The sequence below is a fragment of the Pelodiscus sinensis genome, chromosome 3, assembly GCF_052426305.1.
Source record: "Pelodiscus sinensis isolate ZL-2025 chromosome 3, ASM5242630v1, whole genome shotgun sequence".
NCBI classification, from domain to species: Eukaryota; Metazoa; Chordata; order Testudines; family Trionychidae; genus Pelodiscus; species Pelodiscus sinensis.
Window position 1 is genome coordinate 128,650,261 of NC_143054.1, and position 16,231 is coordinate 128,666,491.

The 16,231-nt window shown below is 44.8% G+C and overlaps 1 protein-coding gene across 4 annotated transcripts in view; it reads right to left on the minus strand.

Moving 5' to 3' along the window:
• Window positions 1-16,231, minus strand: part of ARID4B (AT-rich interaction domain 4B) — a 150,913-nt gene that overhangs the window by 39,284 nt on the left and 95,398 nt on the right. For 3 of the 4 annotated variants that reach the window (XM_075924772.2, XM_075924770.2, XM_075924769.2), the window contains exon 17: window positions 540-794. The exons of the other annotated variant lie outside the window; for it this stretch is intronic. In XM_075924772.2, coding sequence (XP_075780887.2) covers window positions 540-794 — 255 coding nt within the window. The remainder of the gene's footprint in view (window positions 1-539; window positions 795-16,231) is intronic. 4 annotated transcript variants of the gene reach the window in all.

Here is a 16,231-nt window from a genome sequence, read left to right on the forward strand (position 1 = left end):
AACCTGAGGCCAAAAGAGAAATATGGTTTCTCAAGTAAGGATGTCCAGCAACATATACATCTTTTTCCAAATGAAAACTGGCCTCCTATCTCTTTTTACTGGTAAATGCCACCAAACTACTTTTGCACTCTGTGGTGCACTTTGAGAAGTGCAAATGCAGATTTAGCTAAGTGTATGATTACTCAAATATGGTATCCAGTAAAACTGGCTGAATAGAGCCAGAGAAAATTTTTGTCAAAGAACTAGGCTAGCTGAAATTTCCTTTGTTGTTTGGTGGTGTTTAAAAGAAAATTGAGACAGGAGTGATGTTTTCTTTGCACAAGTCACCTTAAGAAGATTTCTCCTAAGCTGTAAGTCACTAAGTACTGCATTTATATATGTTAAAAATCTAAATAACTTAATACAGTACAATGATTTTCACAGAATACCAGTACTGAAAGTTAAGAGTACGGAATTCAATATGCAGTTAGTTTTTAAAATACACAAGTGTATTTTAGAAGTATTTTACGGAAGCAATCACTAGCTAAAACTTAAGTTACCTCACATTCCATCCACAGTAGTGCACCAAGTAAAGGACTTCTCCACCTTCGACATCAGAATCTTTAATACTAGCTTCATACATTTTTTGATTTTTCCCTCGTCCATACCGCACTTGGACTTTCATGCCTGGGGGATAGCATTCAAACTCTTCTTCCTCATTGTTGTCATTGTTGTCTTCCTCCTCCTCCTCGTCATCTTCCTCGTCCTCCTCTGCTTCTTCTTCTTCTTCATCTTCCTCTTTATTCGTGTCATCTCTTGAAAGGTTTAAAAAATTGTAGAGTTAATAAAAGATACTTCATAAGCTTTTCAGTTCCAAACCACATATACTGATATATATTGTGGATTCATTAGAAGTTGGAAACAGCAGGCTCCATATATGTGAAATTGCCTCAGTGTTATATTAGTATTATTATCAGCTAAAAAGAATAGAGCAAAGCATACATAGAATATAATGACACTAAGATGCTTTTACAGCATGGAAGATTAAAAATGACTTGGTTTAGAGAAAAAAAATCCATTAACATCAGAGAGAAGTGAAATTGTACTGTATGGTATAGAACCTATTTAAGTTCTTAGCTTTACTTACTGAATGTTTATATCCTTCATGTAGTCTCCTAGCTAAAAACAACTATGTTTCCACCTCAAACCCATTTTTCTCAACATAAATAAAACATTCCTAAGATTCATTTTTCAAGATACAAGTTTTACAGGTGGCTAACTTTCTAAAACTAGCTACCATATCTGTGCTTTGTTGTATCCATTGCCTCACAATAGCAATGTAAATGGGTCAATTCTATTTTGAAAGCACTGCCATTAAAGCAGGTTTAGTGCAAGGGATTCTAAATTGGTTTAAAATAGCCAATTTATTATCTTCTTATTCTTGCTAAAGTCTTCAAAAATTAAAAAGCCAAGCATACACACATGAAGAGATCCAAAAATTTCACATGAAGTAATTTCAGGTGTGACTTCAGAAACATAAGGTCAGATTTTCAGAGGTACTGAGTAGAGATAAGTACTGCTGATTTTTTAAAAAGTGAAAACTACAGGGTGTACAGCACCTCTGAAGATCTGGAACTACATTTCTAAAGTTGGGGCTCAACATTATAGGCTATTTTTACTCAATTTGGGGATTTTCCTAATTCATCCATATACAATCAATGACAGATCCATGCCACCCATGGAATTTTTAAAAATCGCAGGTTTCTAATTAGTTAAAACCTAAAAACCAGAACAATTATGCTTGTACATTTTAAAAACTATATATGAAGAGATAAAGCTAGCAGCCTTTGAGTTAACTTCTATTTTTAATATACAGTACAAATAAGAGTCTATATTAATATCTATATTAGACTATTTTTCCATACAACTGTACAGGAAAAAATATTCACTTGACACAGCCACTTTCCCTTTTGAAAAGAAGGGAAAAAACATGTTACTGTTTTCTGCCAAAGGCATTTGGCTGGTACAAAATAACAATTTTTTAATTAGCTGCCAGGTGATTTCCAAATACCAGGCCAAATTCAGCCCTAATACAACTATGTTGATTTCAATGTACTTGCACCAGGCTTAGATATAGTCCACAACAGGCATACATGCATCTATCATCAGAAAAAAAATTAAAACTCCCAGAGTATTGATATACTAAGTTACCAGTTAACCCAAAATATACCTACTAAATTCAACAGACGCCAAGAATACCAAAGAATCTATTGAACAGTCTATCCTCAAAAAACTAGTTTTGTATTAATGCATATTGCATTGATGAGATAAACTTTGAATGGTCTATTTTGCTTATGCAATTAAAACCACCAAAGTTATTAAACTGAAATATAAATAAGCAGTTACTATACAAGCTCTTTTCCTCTCCAATTTTTCGATACAGTCAAATACTTGACTGAAAAATAAACAGAAACACTCTCACTAAATTCACCGAGCTCAGGATTTGGCCAATAGACTGGAAAATTCCTTGATAATCATGACCTAGATCTAGCTGGTATTCAGCTTTCAGTATTTTAAGTGCTCTCAAAGCACTCCAGTGTTGCTATAATTTACAAATCCTAGCAAACTACAGCTCATGGTTACTGTCATTTTAAGGACTTGAAGGAAGAAAGTTATGGCAACCAAAGTAATAGACAGGTTGAGGGTGAAGCCAAACTGCTGCAGAAGCAAGATATGCCCGAAAGTTCTCAATGCCATGGAGATTTTCTGGCAATGTTAATGAACTAAACTTAATTGGAGAGATTTTTCAAAACCTGATGGCAGAATCCTTAATGATTTCTGAAAGAGGAAATGTATGCTTGAAAAGGAGAAGCAAGGACTCTTCCAAAGTCTGTCCAATTATGGTGCAGCCGACCGTGAAGCAACCCAAAGGCCTGGACTCGTTTGGAGTCTCCTGTTATCACCCACCAGATCTGGTAGCTTTCTTGGCGCATCAATGGATTTTTCACATACAAAAATAGACTCTATAACCGTCTAACAGGACTTCTCTGGAAGGGATATTTGAAACCCTCATCGTAAAGCTGAGCAACTTGAATGGTCAAATAGGTAATGTGGAGAGCAGACTCTAACAGGTAGAGGGAAATGCCAGCAGAGATGGTTGCAGTTAAAAAGAATGTAGGAGTGGCCTGCTTAGATCGTAGGTTGGAGATCTAGAAAACCAAACAAAAGCTAAGAATATTTATATTTTGGGAGTAGTAGAACTGACAGATTATATCCCTGAATGAACTCTATGAGAGGAAAAGCATGTTCCAGAAGTTGCGAGGAAACAGGGGAATCTGTTTTATGAAGGCCGTAAACTCTTGTTTCAAGAACTCAAACCCAGTCATGACGATGAAGAGAAAAGAACTGAATGCTGTGAAGCAGAAGTTTTCAGAGAAATTTGTGGCTGTGGCAGTCCAGTGAGCACTGTAGAAATGTCATTTGGCTATATATGCATGCATGTGAATGTCAGATTTCTTGCACTGCTGTTCATTCAAATTCTAATAATAAAGGAAACAAACAAGAAACTTGGGCAGCAATCACAATCTTAAAAATAAAAACAAATGAAAACAAACCAAGCAATAGTCATGAGAAAGCTGAAGCAATATGAAAGGTCCCTTCCTTGCACAGCTGGAGAGATGCATTTATGTTGAACAGCACTCCCATAGATGGAGCATTACATAACTGTGTTCCAACAACACAAATAATACCAAGGAGCTGGTGAGAAGGGATTGTAAGCAGCCCCCTTATGTAAACAGCAGGAACCAGATAAGGAACCCCTCAGGCCCCACAGAGTGGAAGCTTCAATCCCCCTTAGAAGCAGAAAATGAAAGCCAAGAGGAAGCATTTAAAATTCTAAAATATTTGGTAAATACATGTCTGTTACATACACATACATGAATATTACAAAACTCAAACAATATAGTGAAGGAGTTTAAAAGATTTTAAATATTTTATAACAACATAAAATTACAGGTACCATAAAATACTCTACTGTAGCATTTCTCATTCAATACAGAGGCACATAGGCCAAATGCAAACATATCCATTCTGCAGGTATATTAACAAATAATTAATAATGCATGACATAGTATGTATTATATACTGTTATGCTGGACAGTGCTATACCTTATAATCTTTGGGGTCACTGGGTCTGACAGAGTGTTACCAGTCCTTATAGCAGCATTTCTCAAACTGTGGGTCCTGACCCCCTGGAGGGTCGCGAGCAACTTAGAGGGAGATCGCAAACAATTTAGAGGGGGGTGAAACAACTGAGAGGCTAGTTGCAGCAATGGAGAGGGGGGTCACGAGCAACTGAGAGGAGGGGTTGCAGTATCACAAGTTTGAGAACCCCTACCTTATAATAAAAATTCTTTCTAACACCTTCATAAAACTATATTTGATTACGGTTTTTGCACAACCCCAGTATGGGGTTTAAACCAAATCTCCATCATACATACAAGAGTATCAACAACATGGCAGCATATCTAAATAATAATTATAAACAAATATAAGACTAATGTAACCAAGTGTTAATGAACGGATCTGCAGATTTCTGGTGTGCTGAGTCTTCTCAGTCAAGTTAGTCTATCCTCTCTTGGAAAAAGTCAGAATAGCCCTTCTGAAATGGGAAATATTTGTCTTGAAAGAATGGGCTTTTTAGTTAAGGCTCACAACTAAGACTCAATGAGATCTGGGTTTAATTTAGAGACAAAAATCTAAATATTAAGATTTTAAAAATCAACTAAAATTGGGTTTCTATTAGGGATGGTAAATAACAGTCAATTGAATAGTTGAGTAACCTCATGCATTCTGAATTATCGGTTACTCGACTACTCTATAGTCTCTGGAGGCGGGGCCAGCAGCCGTGTGCTCCAGCTTCAATCCCTAGAAGACCCCTACCACTCCACACTGCTGCCTCTGTATCAGAGAAAGCACTATAGGGTGCCAAGCTGGAGCTGGTCCATGAGAGAAGCCAATTTAAAAACCAGCTCCTCTTGTGGACTGTTGCCTGTCGCCCTCTGCTGCTGTGATAAAGAGGCAGTGGCGCGGAGTGGCAGCAGCCCTGACTAGGGGGTGGTCTGAGCTCCCAGACCCAGCACAAGCCAGAAATGAGCTGGACTGCCTGCCTGCCTAGATCCTAATACACTTTAAATGCAGAGCTGCAGTGGGGGTAGGTCCCAGACCCGTCGCGAGCCAGGCTGCTGGCCAGCCTGCTAAAAAATGTATTGGCAAAGGGGGGGTGGGAGAGAGGGGAGAAATGCGTGTAGTCTTTAGCATTAACCTATAAGCTTTTTCTTATTGGTTAACTGATTACACTTTTACATCCCATGTCCCTATCAGTGTTTCTTCTAAGATTTTCCATCCATGAGCAGAGTGAGTTTTGTCTTGTGCACAAAGATTGAGGTCATGTGCATTTGTTTGGATGGGTGCCACAGTGGCACCCAAGTTATAAACCTCTCCGTTTCCCCCTCTGCTGCCATGTCTCCCATCCCCCCTCCCCATCTGCTCCCCTGGTGCCTGCTGCCCCCCAACCCGCACCCTGCTTACTGTCCAGGCTCCTGCCCTTCTCACTCCCCTCAGCCCTCCTGGGACCTGCCCCCCTCCCCAGCCTCTCTGACACCTGCACCTGCCCTTCCCTTCCCCCTTGTGCCCCCCCTTACTCTAGCCCCACTGATTATCTGTAGCTGCTCCCTCCCATTCCCTCTCCTAACACCTCCCTCTATCCCATTTGCTCTGCCACTCTCCTCTGCCGCCCATTCCTTCCCTCCATTCCACTCCCCTGCCCTTCTGCACCCCTCCTTTCAACCCCTCTTCTCCCAGCATCCACTCCTCCCCTCTCCTCTTCCACCCTCTTGCCCCCATTGTCCCTCCCCTCTCCTCAGACATCCGCTTCCCCCACATCGCTCCTCCTGCTCTTTTCCCTCACTGTCTCCTCTTGGGCCCCAGGCATTTCTTCTCCACCCTGCCCCTTGGTGCCTTCCCCTTTCTTCTCCTGCTCTGCTCCCCCTCCCTTCAGCACAAGCCCCTTCCTCTCCTCACCCCCACCTTCTCCTTAGTTCTCCCCCTGCCCCTTTCCCTTCTGCTTTCCTGATATCTACACTCCTCAGCCCCCCCATGCCAGAGCCAATGCTGTTACCATATTGTTTTACAGGCAGTCCCCGAGTTACGCGGATCCGACTTATGTCGGATCCGCACTTACGAACGGGGCTTTTCTCGCCCCGGAACTCGCGGGTGGCGGGACCACCCAGACGCGCAGTGGTCCCGCCACCGCGTCCTCCGGGCGAGAAAAGCTGCTCCGGGTGTCCCTGGTCTGCTGGGGGGGTCCCCAGCAGACCAGGGACACCCCGAGCAAAGCCTTGGAGGCGCGGGACCCCGCCACCTCTGCGGCTTTGCTCGGGGTGTCCCTGGTCTGCTGGGAGGGGTCCCCTCCCCTCCCCTCCCAGCAGACCAGGGACACCCGGAGCAAAGCCGCGGAGGCGGCGGAGTCCCCGCCTCTGCGGCTTTGCTCCGGGTCTCCCTGGTCTGCTGGGGGGGAGGGGGAGTAGCTAGTGCACCCCCCCTCCCCAGGAGACCAGGCTTTTGTTGTGGATGCCTGGGGTAGAGCAGCTGGGGTGCTGCTGGGTTGGTCCTGGGGGGACCTACCCGGCAGCGCCCCAGCTGTTCTGTCCCAGGCTCCAGATTCAGCCGCTGTTGAAACTGATCAGTGGCTGATTCCAGGAAGCTGGGGGCAGAGCAACTCTGCCTCGGGCTTCCTGTAGTCAGCCCCTGGTCAGTTTCAGCAGCAGCAGCTGAATCTGGAGCCAGTTCCGAGTTACGTACAAATTCAACTTAAGAACAAACCTATAGTCCCTATCTTGTACGTAACCCAGGGACTGCCAGTATTCTGCATAATATAAATAAGCATCCATCGGAGAATTTCCTATCCAGCAACTTCATTACTAAAGTGTACAGAGGCAGGAACAAGACCTATCTTCCAACCTGGCTGAGTATTACTCCTACAGATATCCTAGGGCTGGCAGCCGGCATTCAGCGATCCCCTCAGCAAGACATAAATAACAAAGTAAAATAAATCCCACTGGCAAAGCGCTCCTCTCTCCGAACACAGGCAGGGAATGGCTCCAGCTGCTAGGACAGAATGGCCAGTCCCTCTTGAGGCACAGAACCAAGCGCCCTGCACACTGGAGTAGCTGTGGCTGTGGGGCTTTGCTGAGGAGATGGGTGGGACTGAAATTCTTGGTAAAACATTTAATCTTTTCTGTACCTCAGTTCCCATCTGTAAAAATCCACATAACATTTCCTGTCATGTTCATACAGCGTGCAAACTCTTAGAGGCATCGATTGTCTCTTATGTGCTCATACAGTACCTAGCACAATGGCTCTTAATAATATTAGTTGGGGCTTTCAGCTGCTACTATAATAATAAAAATTATGCAAAAATGATTTTTCGGATCTCTGTAGTTCTATAAATATAATGAAACATCAGAAGACTGGATATTAGGTATTCAAATAGGCTGTTTGCATATAAATGCTAAATTGTTGACTTACTACTACTACTACAACAACACCACATCATTTTAGTTGGTTTTAAAAATATTAATATTTAGATTTTTGTCCCTGAACTTGCTCTATTTCATAAAATTGCTTTGGTACAGAGCATAGCTTTTAACCTTTTGTTTTGCTTGACCCAGGAAAATAACATGTATTACTACACATTAATACAGAGTTCTTTATGTGGGACTCAAATGGAATCATGTTTACTGTAGGCTTAATTACAAAAGCAATAATATGGGAAGATTGTCAGGTGATTAAAAGTTAAGAAAATGAAAATATCAAAACAAGGGAGGAAGAAAAGACAAAGGAGGATCACATTAGCTTTGGCATATAGTACTACTTGTAACCAATTCTGAAGACAAAAGAGAGCGTTAGGATGCTCTGCCACATCTCACAGAACTGGGAATGAAAATCCTCCAAGGAATTCAACTTTTGTTGACATCTCTTGGCTTTTTTCACTACACCAATTACAGTACTCCCAACTCTTATGTCTGAACAGCTAAAATGCTGCCAAAGGTTTTGGCACTGGATCTTACTGCAGTCTCAAAATCCTTAAACAGTCCCTCTCCAATGCTTTTATTTATTTCAAAAGGTATATACAGTATAGAATAGTGACTTTCCATCCTTTAGTTTATTCCATAGATAAAAAAAGCCCCTCTTCACCCCTCATGAACCTTCTCCCTGACAAGTGTCTAAATCCACCACCTCTCTTGCAGAAATCTGTCCACATACTCACTAGCAGAATGCCGCCAAAAGGAAAGGTTATTTACCTGTAACTGGAGGTTCTTTCAGATGTATGGGCCCCATTTGCATTCCAAATGTGGGATGAACATGCACACCATGCACTGGAGGCAGAAGGTTCTCTTAGCAGTGTCCATTGATCTGCATGTGCATCCCTCATGACTGCAGCTGAGAGTATAATAGGCCATGAAGGTCAATGCTTCTTCATCGACCCTCTTTTGTTGAGTAGTCCAGCATGCAGCAAAGACAATGGAGAGCAGGTATTGGGATACAAACAGGAACCACACAACTTGAAGAACCTCCAGTTACAGATAAGCAGTCTCCTCTACTTCATTGAGTGATGGTTCCTAGAGTTATAGCAAAAGTGGGTGAATAGTAATCAGTGTGGAGATCAGTGCGAGGATTGGAGAAGTGCAATCCGTAGTACTGCACAACTCACAGCAATGTCTGCAGTCACTCTTTGGGTGATGCTGTAATGAGATATGAACAAGTATATGAACACCATCTTGCTGCAGCACAGATATCCTGCCAAGAGACATCTGCTAGACCCGTGGTATCCAACCAGTTCTGAAGCAAATAGCCACATGTGGCTGGCAAGCATGTGGCTGGCAAGCGGCTAGCATGTTGGACACCATGGTGCTAGACAGACCAATGTGACGGCTTGCACTTGCATAGAGCATAGATAGTGTGTAGCATTCATGGATGTACCTGTAGATCTATTTGTAGATTCGCTGGGAGGAGAGGGCTTAGCCTTTGGACTCATCGGCAATGACCGCAAACGGTTTCATTGATGCACAAAAAGCACAGAACTTCTGAAGGTAGAATGCTAGTCCACAGCACATATCAAGGGAGCATAGTATGCAGCCTATATGGGAGGCATGTGATTTGGGACAGAAGACAAGAGGTAAATGCACTGATTTAGGTGGAATGCTGACACTACCTTTGGGAGGAACTTAGGGTGGAACAATAAAGAAACTTTAACATGGTGGAATACAGTGCGGGGGGAAGAGGTGAGCCAGCATGGCCGCTAATTTGCTGATCCATTTAGATGAGGTAATGGCCACTAAGGATATTACTTTAATGGAGAGATGGGAGAAGAATATGTTGTCATTGGCTTGAAGGGTGTCTTGATGAGGGTGGAGGGAAAGAGGTTAAGGTTCCATGGATATGTAGGCGAGAATACTGCTGGAAAGATATTGAGGAGAACTTTCCTGATGCATCAATACAGAGGTACATGGCTTGGAGTATCACATGATACTTGATGCACCATTTTCAAATGTGGATGGGCTAAGAACAGAGGGAGGCAGACTTGACACTGCCGTGCTTGTTGATGTTTACCACCACTACAACATTATTGGAAAGTAGTTGAACATGCCAGGACTGAATGAAAAGAAGAAACACTGGCATGCAAGATGGACTGCCCTCAGTTCTAGCATATTTATATGCATTCTGACCTCCATGTGGCATCCAAATGCCCTTGACTGTGTGGTGCGATGGGTGAAGGGGAAAATGACCATGATCTTGACAAGGTTGGTCCACCAGATGTGGGAAGCCAGAACTGTCTGGGGGACAACAATTCTGGCCTCCAAATGGGCCGTATGCGGTTGGTAAATGGAAAGGACCCACAGTGGAGGCACCATATGCGTAGATGTGTGGAAGGGTCACAAAAGTACAAACTGTTATATGTCCAAAAAGGGAGAGACAACGGTTGATCACGATGCATGGCTTGTGGCATAGGTCTGCAACTACTGCCATCAGCATTCTGAAGCAATACACCACAAGGAAGGTCCATGATGCAATGAACTTGAGTCATGCCCCAATAAACTTGACTGTGTAGATATGAGCACTGACTTTTCCTCATTGATGCAGATATCTCAAGGTCAGGAGGATGAAGGAGCAGAATGGCAAAGATGAATTCTTTGTAGAGATGGTGCAACAAGGAGACAATCATCCAGGTATGAATACACCAAGTAGCTGAGGCACTGCATTTGTGCTGCCATGATAGTGAGGACCTTCATGAAAACTCACAGAACCATTACTATGACAAAAGGAAGGACTCAGAATTGCTAGTGGTAGTATCCAATCAGAAATTTCCATGGGGTTGGGTAAATGTCAACATGAAAGAAGGCATCTTATGTTAAGGGCTGTATCTTTCATGTCAAGAGGGTCACCATGTAGAATCTGGATTTTCTGATAAAGGTATGTAATAGCCAAAGTCAAGAACAGGGCTGAGCTCTGCACTCTTCTTCAGGATGTAGGGAGGTGCCACACACTCTATGCTGCCTTTGCAAGAAGAGGATCTGTTTTTTGTTGGAGTGTTCATTTATGAGAAGAGTCTCCTAGGGGTGTCTAGAAGCAACGGAGCTGATGTGGGGGGAAAAAGAAACTCTATGGAGTATTTGTGGTGGATGATCTCCAGTTGGTCTACAGTGCTCTTGCTCCAATTATTGGTGAATGAGGAAGATAGCTCCCCAAAGATAACATGGGATACCAGAGGTGGCAAAGAATAAGGTTCTTAGTCAAAACATCAAAACTGGGGCTGCGTCTACACTGGCATGATTTTGCGCAAATACTTTTAACGGAAAAGTTTTTCCATTAAAAGTATTTGCGCAAGAGAGCGTCTACACTGGCATGTGCCTTTGCGCAAAAGATTTGCTTTTGTGCAAAAGCATCTGTGCCAGTGTAGACGCTCTCTTGTGCAAGAAAGCTCCAATGGCCATTTTAGCCATTGGGCTTTCTTGTGCAAGAAATTAACATTGCTTGTCTACACTGGCCTTCTTGCACAAGAATAATTGCACAAGAGGATTTATCCCTGAGCAGAAGCGTCGGAGTATTTGCACAAGAAACACTGATTTTGTACATTACAAAGTCAGTGTTCTTGCGCAAATACTCGCGGCCAGTGTAGACAGGTGGCAAGATTTTGCGCAAAAGCAATTGCTTTTGCGCAAAATCATGCCAGTGTAGACGCAGCCTGGGACTTTAGATTCAGATGAGTTTAGGAAGTAACAATAGAAAAGGCTGTGGGTTTCTATTGACGCTGGTAGTAGGTCCGATATGGTGTATATACTGGAACTACTGCTGTCTGAGTTGTGGAGCTGGGGTGTAGCTCATTAGTGATCGAAATGTGGTTTGGAGTCCATCAAAAGTGACAGGATTTGTCCATCTTCACATTAAAGAAATAGTATTAATCAAAGGTGAGGTCCTTGATAGTAGTTTGGACCTCTCAAGGAAAGCCAGATGAGTGAACCCACAAGTTCCAGTGCCTGATGACTCCAGTCACAAGGGAGCAAAAGGACAGGTTGGCTAAATCAACCACCACTTGGAGGTCCATATTGATGACCAGGAACACTTTGTCCATCAGCGCCTGAAACTGCTGTTGCTGGATTAGTGGCAGCCTGTCCTGGAACTCCACTAGCCATGCACAATTACTGAAACTGTGTTTGGCTAGCAAAACTTGTTTGCTAAATGGCAGTGCTGTTGAGGAATAAACCTCTCCCCAGTAGGTTCAATTGCTTTGCTGCCCGGTCTTGGGGGGGGGGGGGGGGGGTCAACTTTTTTGTGGACTGGTGAGCCTATTCTTCTGCTGCATACACAACAGGAGAGCTGGGAGGTGGGTGGGAAAACAGGAAGTCCTCCGCTTTAGCTGGGATACAATACCTCAACTCTGTCTACTTTGCTGTGAGGATGTATGAGGCAGGGGTGTACCACACTGCCTGTGCTGGTTGGAGGATGGTATCTTTGATAGGGAGAGCTACCCGAAAATGTCTCTGAGGCCCAGATGGTCAGGAGCTGGGGTTGCTGGTTCTGAACCTCCTCCAGCAGTACGCTCATGTCCAATGCCATAAGTCCTAATATTGCCTTTAATCATCTGGGGAAGAGAGGAAGGGAGGAATCAACCATAGGGATTGGGGGGACTGATTCTCCATCTGCCTTTTCTTTGGAGCCTGATGGTGCTGGTGGAGGAGCTTGGACAAAGTGGTAGGAGGGATGGGAGGGTGGATAGCGCTGGTGGTAGGGGTTCAAGGGAGCACAGTGGAGCCAAGAGGATGCATCTTGGGGTTGCAGAGGGCCCCAAGCTTACCAGTGCCAGACTCTTGTTGCTGAGTCATATATCAGTGTCTAAGCTGCACCGAGACATTGAGGAGAAGGATGTTTCCAGCTCAGAAGTCTTTGGACTCTGGAGATTGCTCTGGCAGCAGTGGAACCAGTGGAATGGGTTGGCCACCGTGCAGTGCTAGGAGGCACTTGTCAAGCAGGAGCAGAGCTGCAGAAGTAGGCACCTTGCGGGTGAGTGGGATTCAGGACAGGAGTGGAGAACCAATTCCTCCACCACACAAGGGGAACCGAAAGGACCTGTTATCCATGAGACTGGTCTGGATGGCATGAAGGTGGTAGTGGGATTAGCAGTACATATACTAGGGATTGCTTTGGGTGAGCAAGTACTGGGATGATCACTGGTATCAAGGGATCATGTTAGTTCTTAGCTTTACCATCCTCCACCGTGGGAAGCTTGGGTGCTGATGCAGTAGTGTCTGTGAGTGATCTGGCTCTGCTCAGGGAGGAAATGCTGCACCTAAAAGTGGCCCATGATTGGGACCTGCTCTTATGCTGATCTGAGTGCTTCTTACTCTCATGCGTGGGATTCTCTTTAACCATTGGTACTGTGGATCCAGGGCATGTGAAGTGCTGGAAGAAGCCTTATTGCCCGCGATGGATGCTCTTCTAATGGTCATGAGACCGATTATTAAAATTAATATGATTCAAGTATCAGCCTAAATTGTATCCCTCGGTGCTTTTAAGGAAATATTCATCTAGTAGGCAACAGACTACATATGAATCCAAATATGGATTACCAATATTTGGTATATAACCTGGGCACAGAGTGGGGTCACATGTGCCTCAAAAATCATTTAGGTGGCTCATTCATTCACAGGTGTGTTTTTACATTGAGAGGTTAGCTTGAGATGACGACACTACATTCACATAGCTAAAATAGAGGCAGTTTTAATATTGATGTAGCTACTCAATCATAACATTATAAACTCCACCTCGGTTTACCTTGAGGCAGCTAAATTAAGGAGAAGACAACATGTGTGCCTTGCCTCGTTGAGCTAGCTAACTCATTGTAAAACTCTAGTGTTAGCTATCTTGATGTAAAAACATCCCTCTTCTGAAGAGAATTCCTAGCTAAAGTTCACCTCACTTAATCTCGTTGCTCCTAACTCTTTTTTCAAAATGCTGGAAGAACAGGTAACTCTTGTGGGATGCTGTGACGTTCAATAAACTGAGGCTCTGTTGGACCAAGAGGGAAAGAGTTTTCATAGACAAAGGCCTCTCTCACTGAGAATGCCCTGCCAATAGTCTCTTTCAGTTTACCAGGAGACTGAACTCAACTGACATTAAGTACTGCACAAAGAGAGATCTGGCCTTTCCCTCAGGCCCTAAATCATTTAGTGCTTTATAAGGCAAACACACATCTATAATTACATAATACAAATAAAATGGAAGTCAACAGACATCAATGGTGTAATATATTCCCTGCAAAACATATGGTCAAATATGAGGTGTTGCATTCTACGCCACATGAAGCCTCCATGTGGTATGCAAGTATAGCTAAATGTAGACTACATTACAATAATCTAATTTGATGTGACAAAGACAGGGATTGTTGTAGCAAAGTCTGTATCATAACCAATCCTGTACTTGGATGCTGCTCCTATATTTAGCTAGAACTGAATTCTGGGAAACCAAAAGGACTCCTAGGTTGCAAACCAGAGATGTTAGCGTATAGTCGTTTAAATGATTAACCGATAAACCTGGGCTTATTGGTTAATCCTAATGACTACACCCCCCCCCCCCATGCTGCCTCTGTATCAGAGGCGGGGATGGGCAGGGAGAGCTGGGAACTGGTGCCCGTGGGGAGTAAGCTTTCAATCTGGCTCCCTAGGTGTGCCAGTTCCCACGGAGCTGCCTTCCACCCTGCTATCTCCCACAAAGGTAGCAGTGCAGGGGTAGGTGGGAGCCGGTTCTGGGGGAGCCAGCTTAAAAAGTTGGCTGTCCATAAGTACCAGATCCCACAGAGCTGTCTGCCCTCTCACTCCCGCACTGCTGCTCTGATTGAGAGACTGCGGCGTAGAGCGTGAGGGGAGCAGGTACACACAGGAAGCTGGCTTTTAAGCGGGCTCCCACGTGTGTTGGCTCACACGGAGTTGCCTGCCCTCCCACCCTTGGCTGCTGCCTATCAGAGGCAGCAACCCATGAAGGGGGTGAAGGAGGGAACTGATACTCCCATGCTGCTGTCTTCCATAGAGGCAGCATGTGGAGCCGGTGAGGAGGTGGGAGGGCAGGCAGGATGCTAGAGCAGCCTCTGTTTGTGGTAGGCCTGGGCTTGCCGTGGACAGAGGATGCTCCATAGGATGCTCGAGTAGCTCTCTGTGGACAGGGGCTGCTGCTTCCCTGAGCTGCTGCAGCAGCACAGGGTGGCAGGCGGAAGCTGGTCTGCACAGGAAGCCGATTTTTAAACCAACTTCCCTCGCTTTTAAATTGGCTCCCCCTGCCATCTTGATACAGAGGCAGCAGCGCGGGTTGGCAGGGGGCTCCCCAGGAGTGGGGCTAGGAGTACACTGCCTTCTGGCCCCACACCTGGGCAGTATTTTAGTAACAATGTAACTGATAACATTTTGGGGGGCTACTCAATTACTAAAATAAACATTATCTAACATCCCTATTACAAACCAGCCTTACAAGTGGCAAGCATATTCCTCCAATCAAGGGAGCTGAAATAACTTTGCCAATTCTTACAGTTGCTTCCTCTAGCCCAACAGTTCAACTGCCAGGCTGTCGACTGCCCCCAGGCTGCGGCAACTGCTGAAGCAACAACTGGTTGTTCACAGCAGCTCAGCTCCAGCAGCCATGGTGGCTGAGACACGGCAGGAGGAGATGCCTTCCTCCCACTTCCTGCTTGGGGAAGTAGGAGGTGTGAAGGAGGAGGGAGCATGCATGCTGCCAACAGCCACTTCCTCTGCCCACACAGATGCTTTTGCTGGCAGCGGCACTAGGGCTGAAGTGGCGGCAGGAGGACGTGCCTCCCTCCTTTCTCAAGGTACGTCTAGACTACATGCCTCTGTCGCCAGAGGCATGTAGATTAGGGTACCGGACATAGTAAAATGAAGTGGCTATTTAAATAATCGCTGCTTCATTTAAATTTACATGGCTGCCGCGCTGAGCCAACAAACAGCTGATCAGCTGTTTGTCAGCTCAGCGCGATAGTCTGGACGCTCCCCTGCCGACATCAAAGGTATCTGTCGACCACCCAGGTAAACCTCATCCCAGGAGGCATACCTGGGTGGTCGACAAATACCTTTGATGTCGGCAGGGGAGCGTCCAGACTATCGCGCTGAGCCGACAAACAGCTGATCAGCTGTTTGTTGGCTCAGCACGGCAGCCATGTAAATTTAAATGAAGCGGCGATTATTTAAATAGCCGCTTCATTTTACTATGTCCGGTACCCTAATCTACATGCCTCTGGCGACAGAGGCATGTAGTCTAAACGTACCCTCAGTAATGGCGGCCAGCTGGGGCTCCACCTTCTGCCTGAGTGGCCGCTTTTGCTGGTGGCGGCACTGAGAAAGCAGCAGGAGGAGACGGAACTTTTGAGCCAGCTTCCCCCAGCACTGGCTCCTGCTCCCCTGCCCCTTGCTGCCTCTGATCCCTAGTTACAAGCAGAGATCACTGTAACACATGACAAAAAGTCCATATATTGGCTGGGGAAGAATCTCTTCTACTTTCTTGAATATCAGGAGTGAGTGAGAAATTCATGATGTTTTTCAAATACCTTTGTAGACCTCATAGTTGCAAAGAAAAACCTGGACAACAAGCCGTGAATCTAACTGATATAGTGATATCTATCTGTGCATGC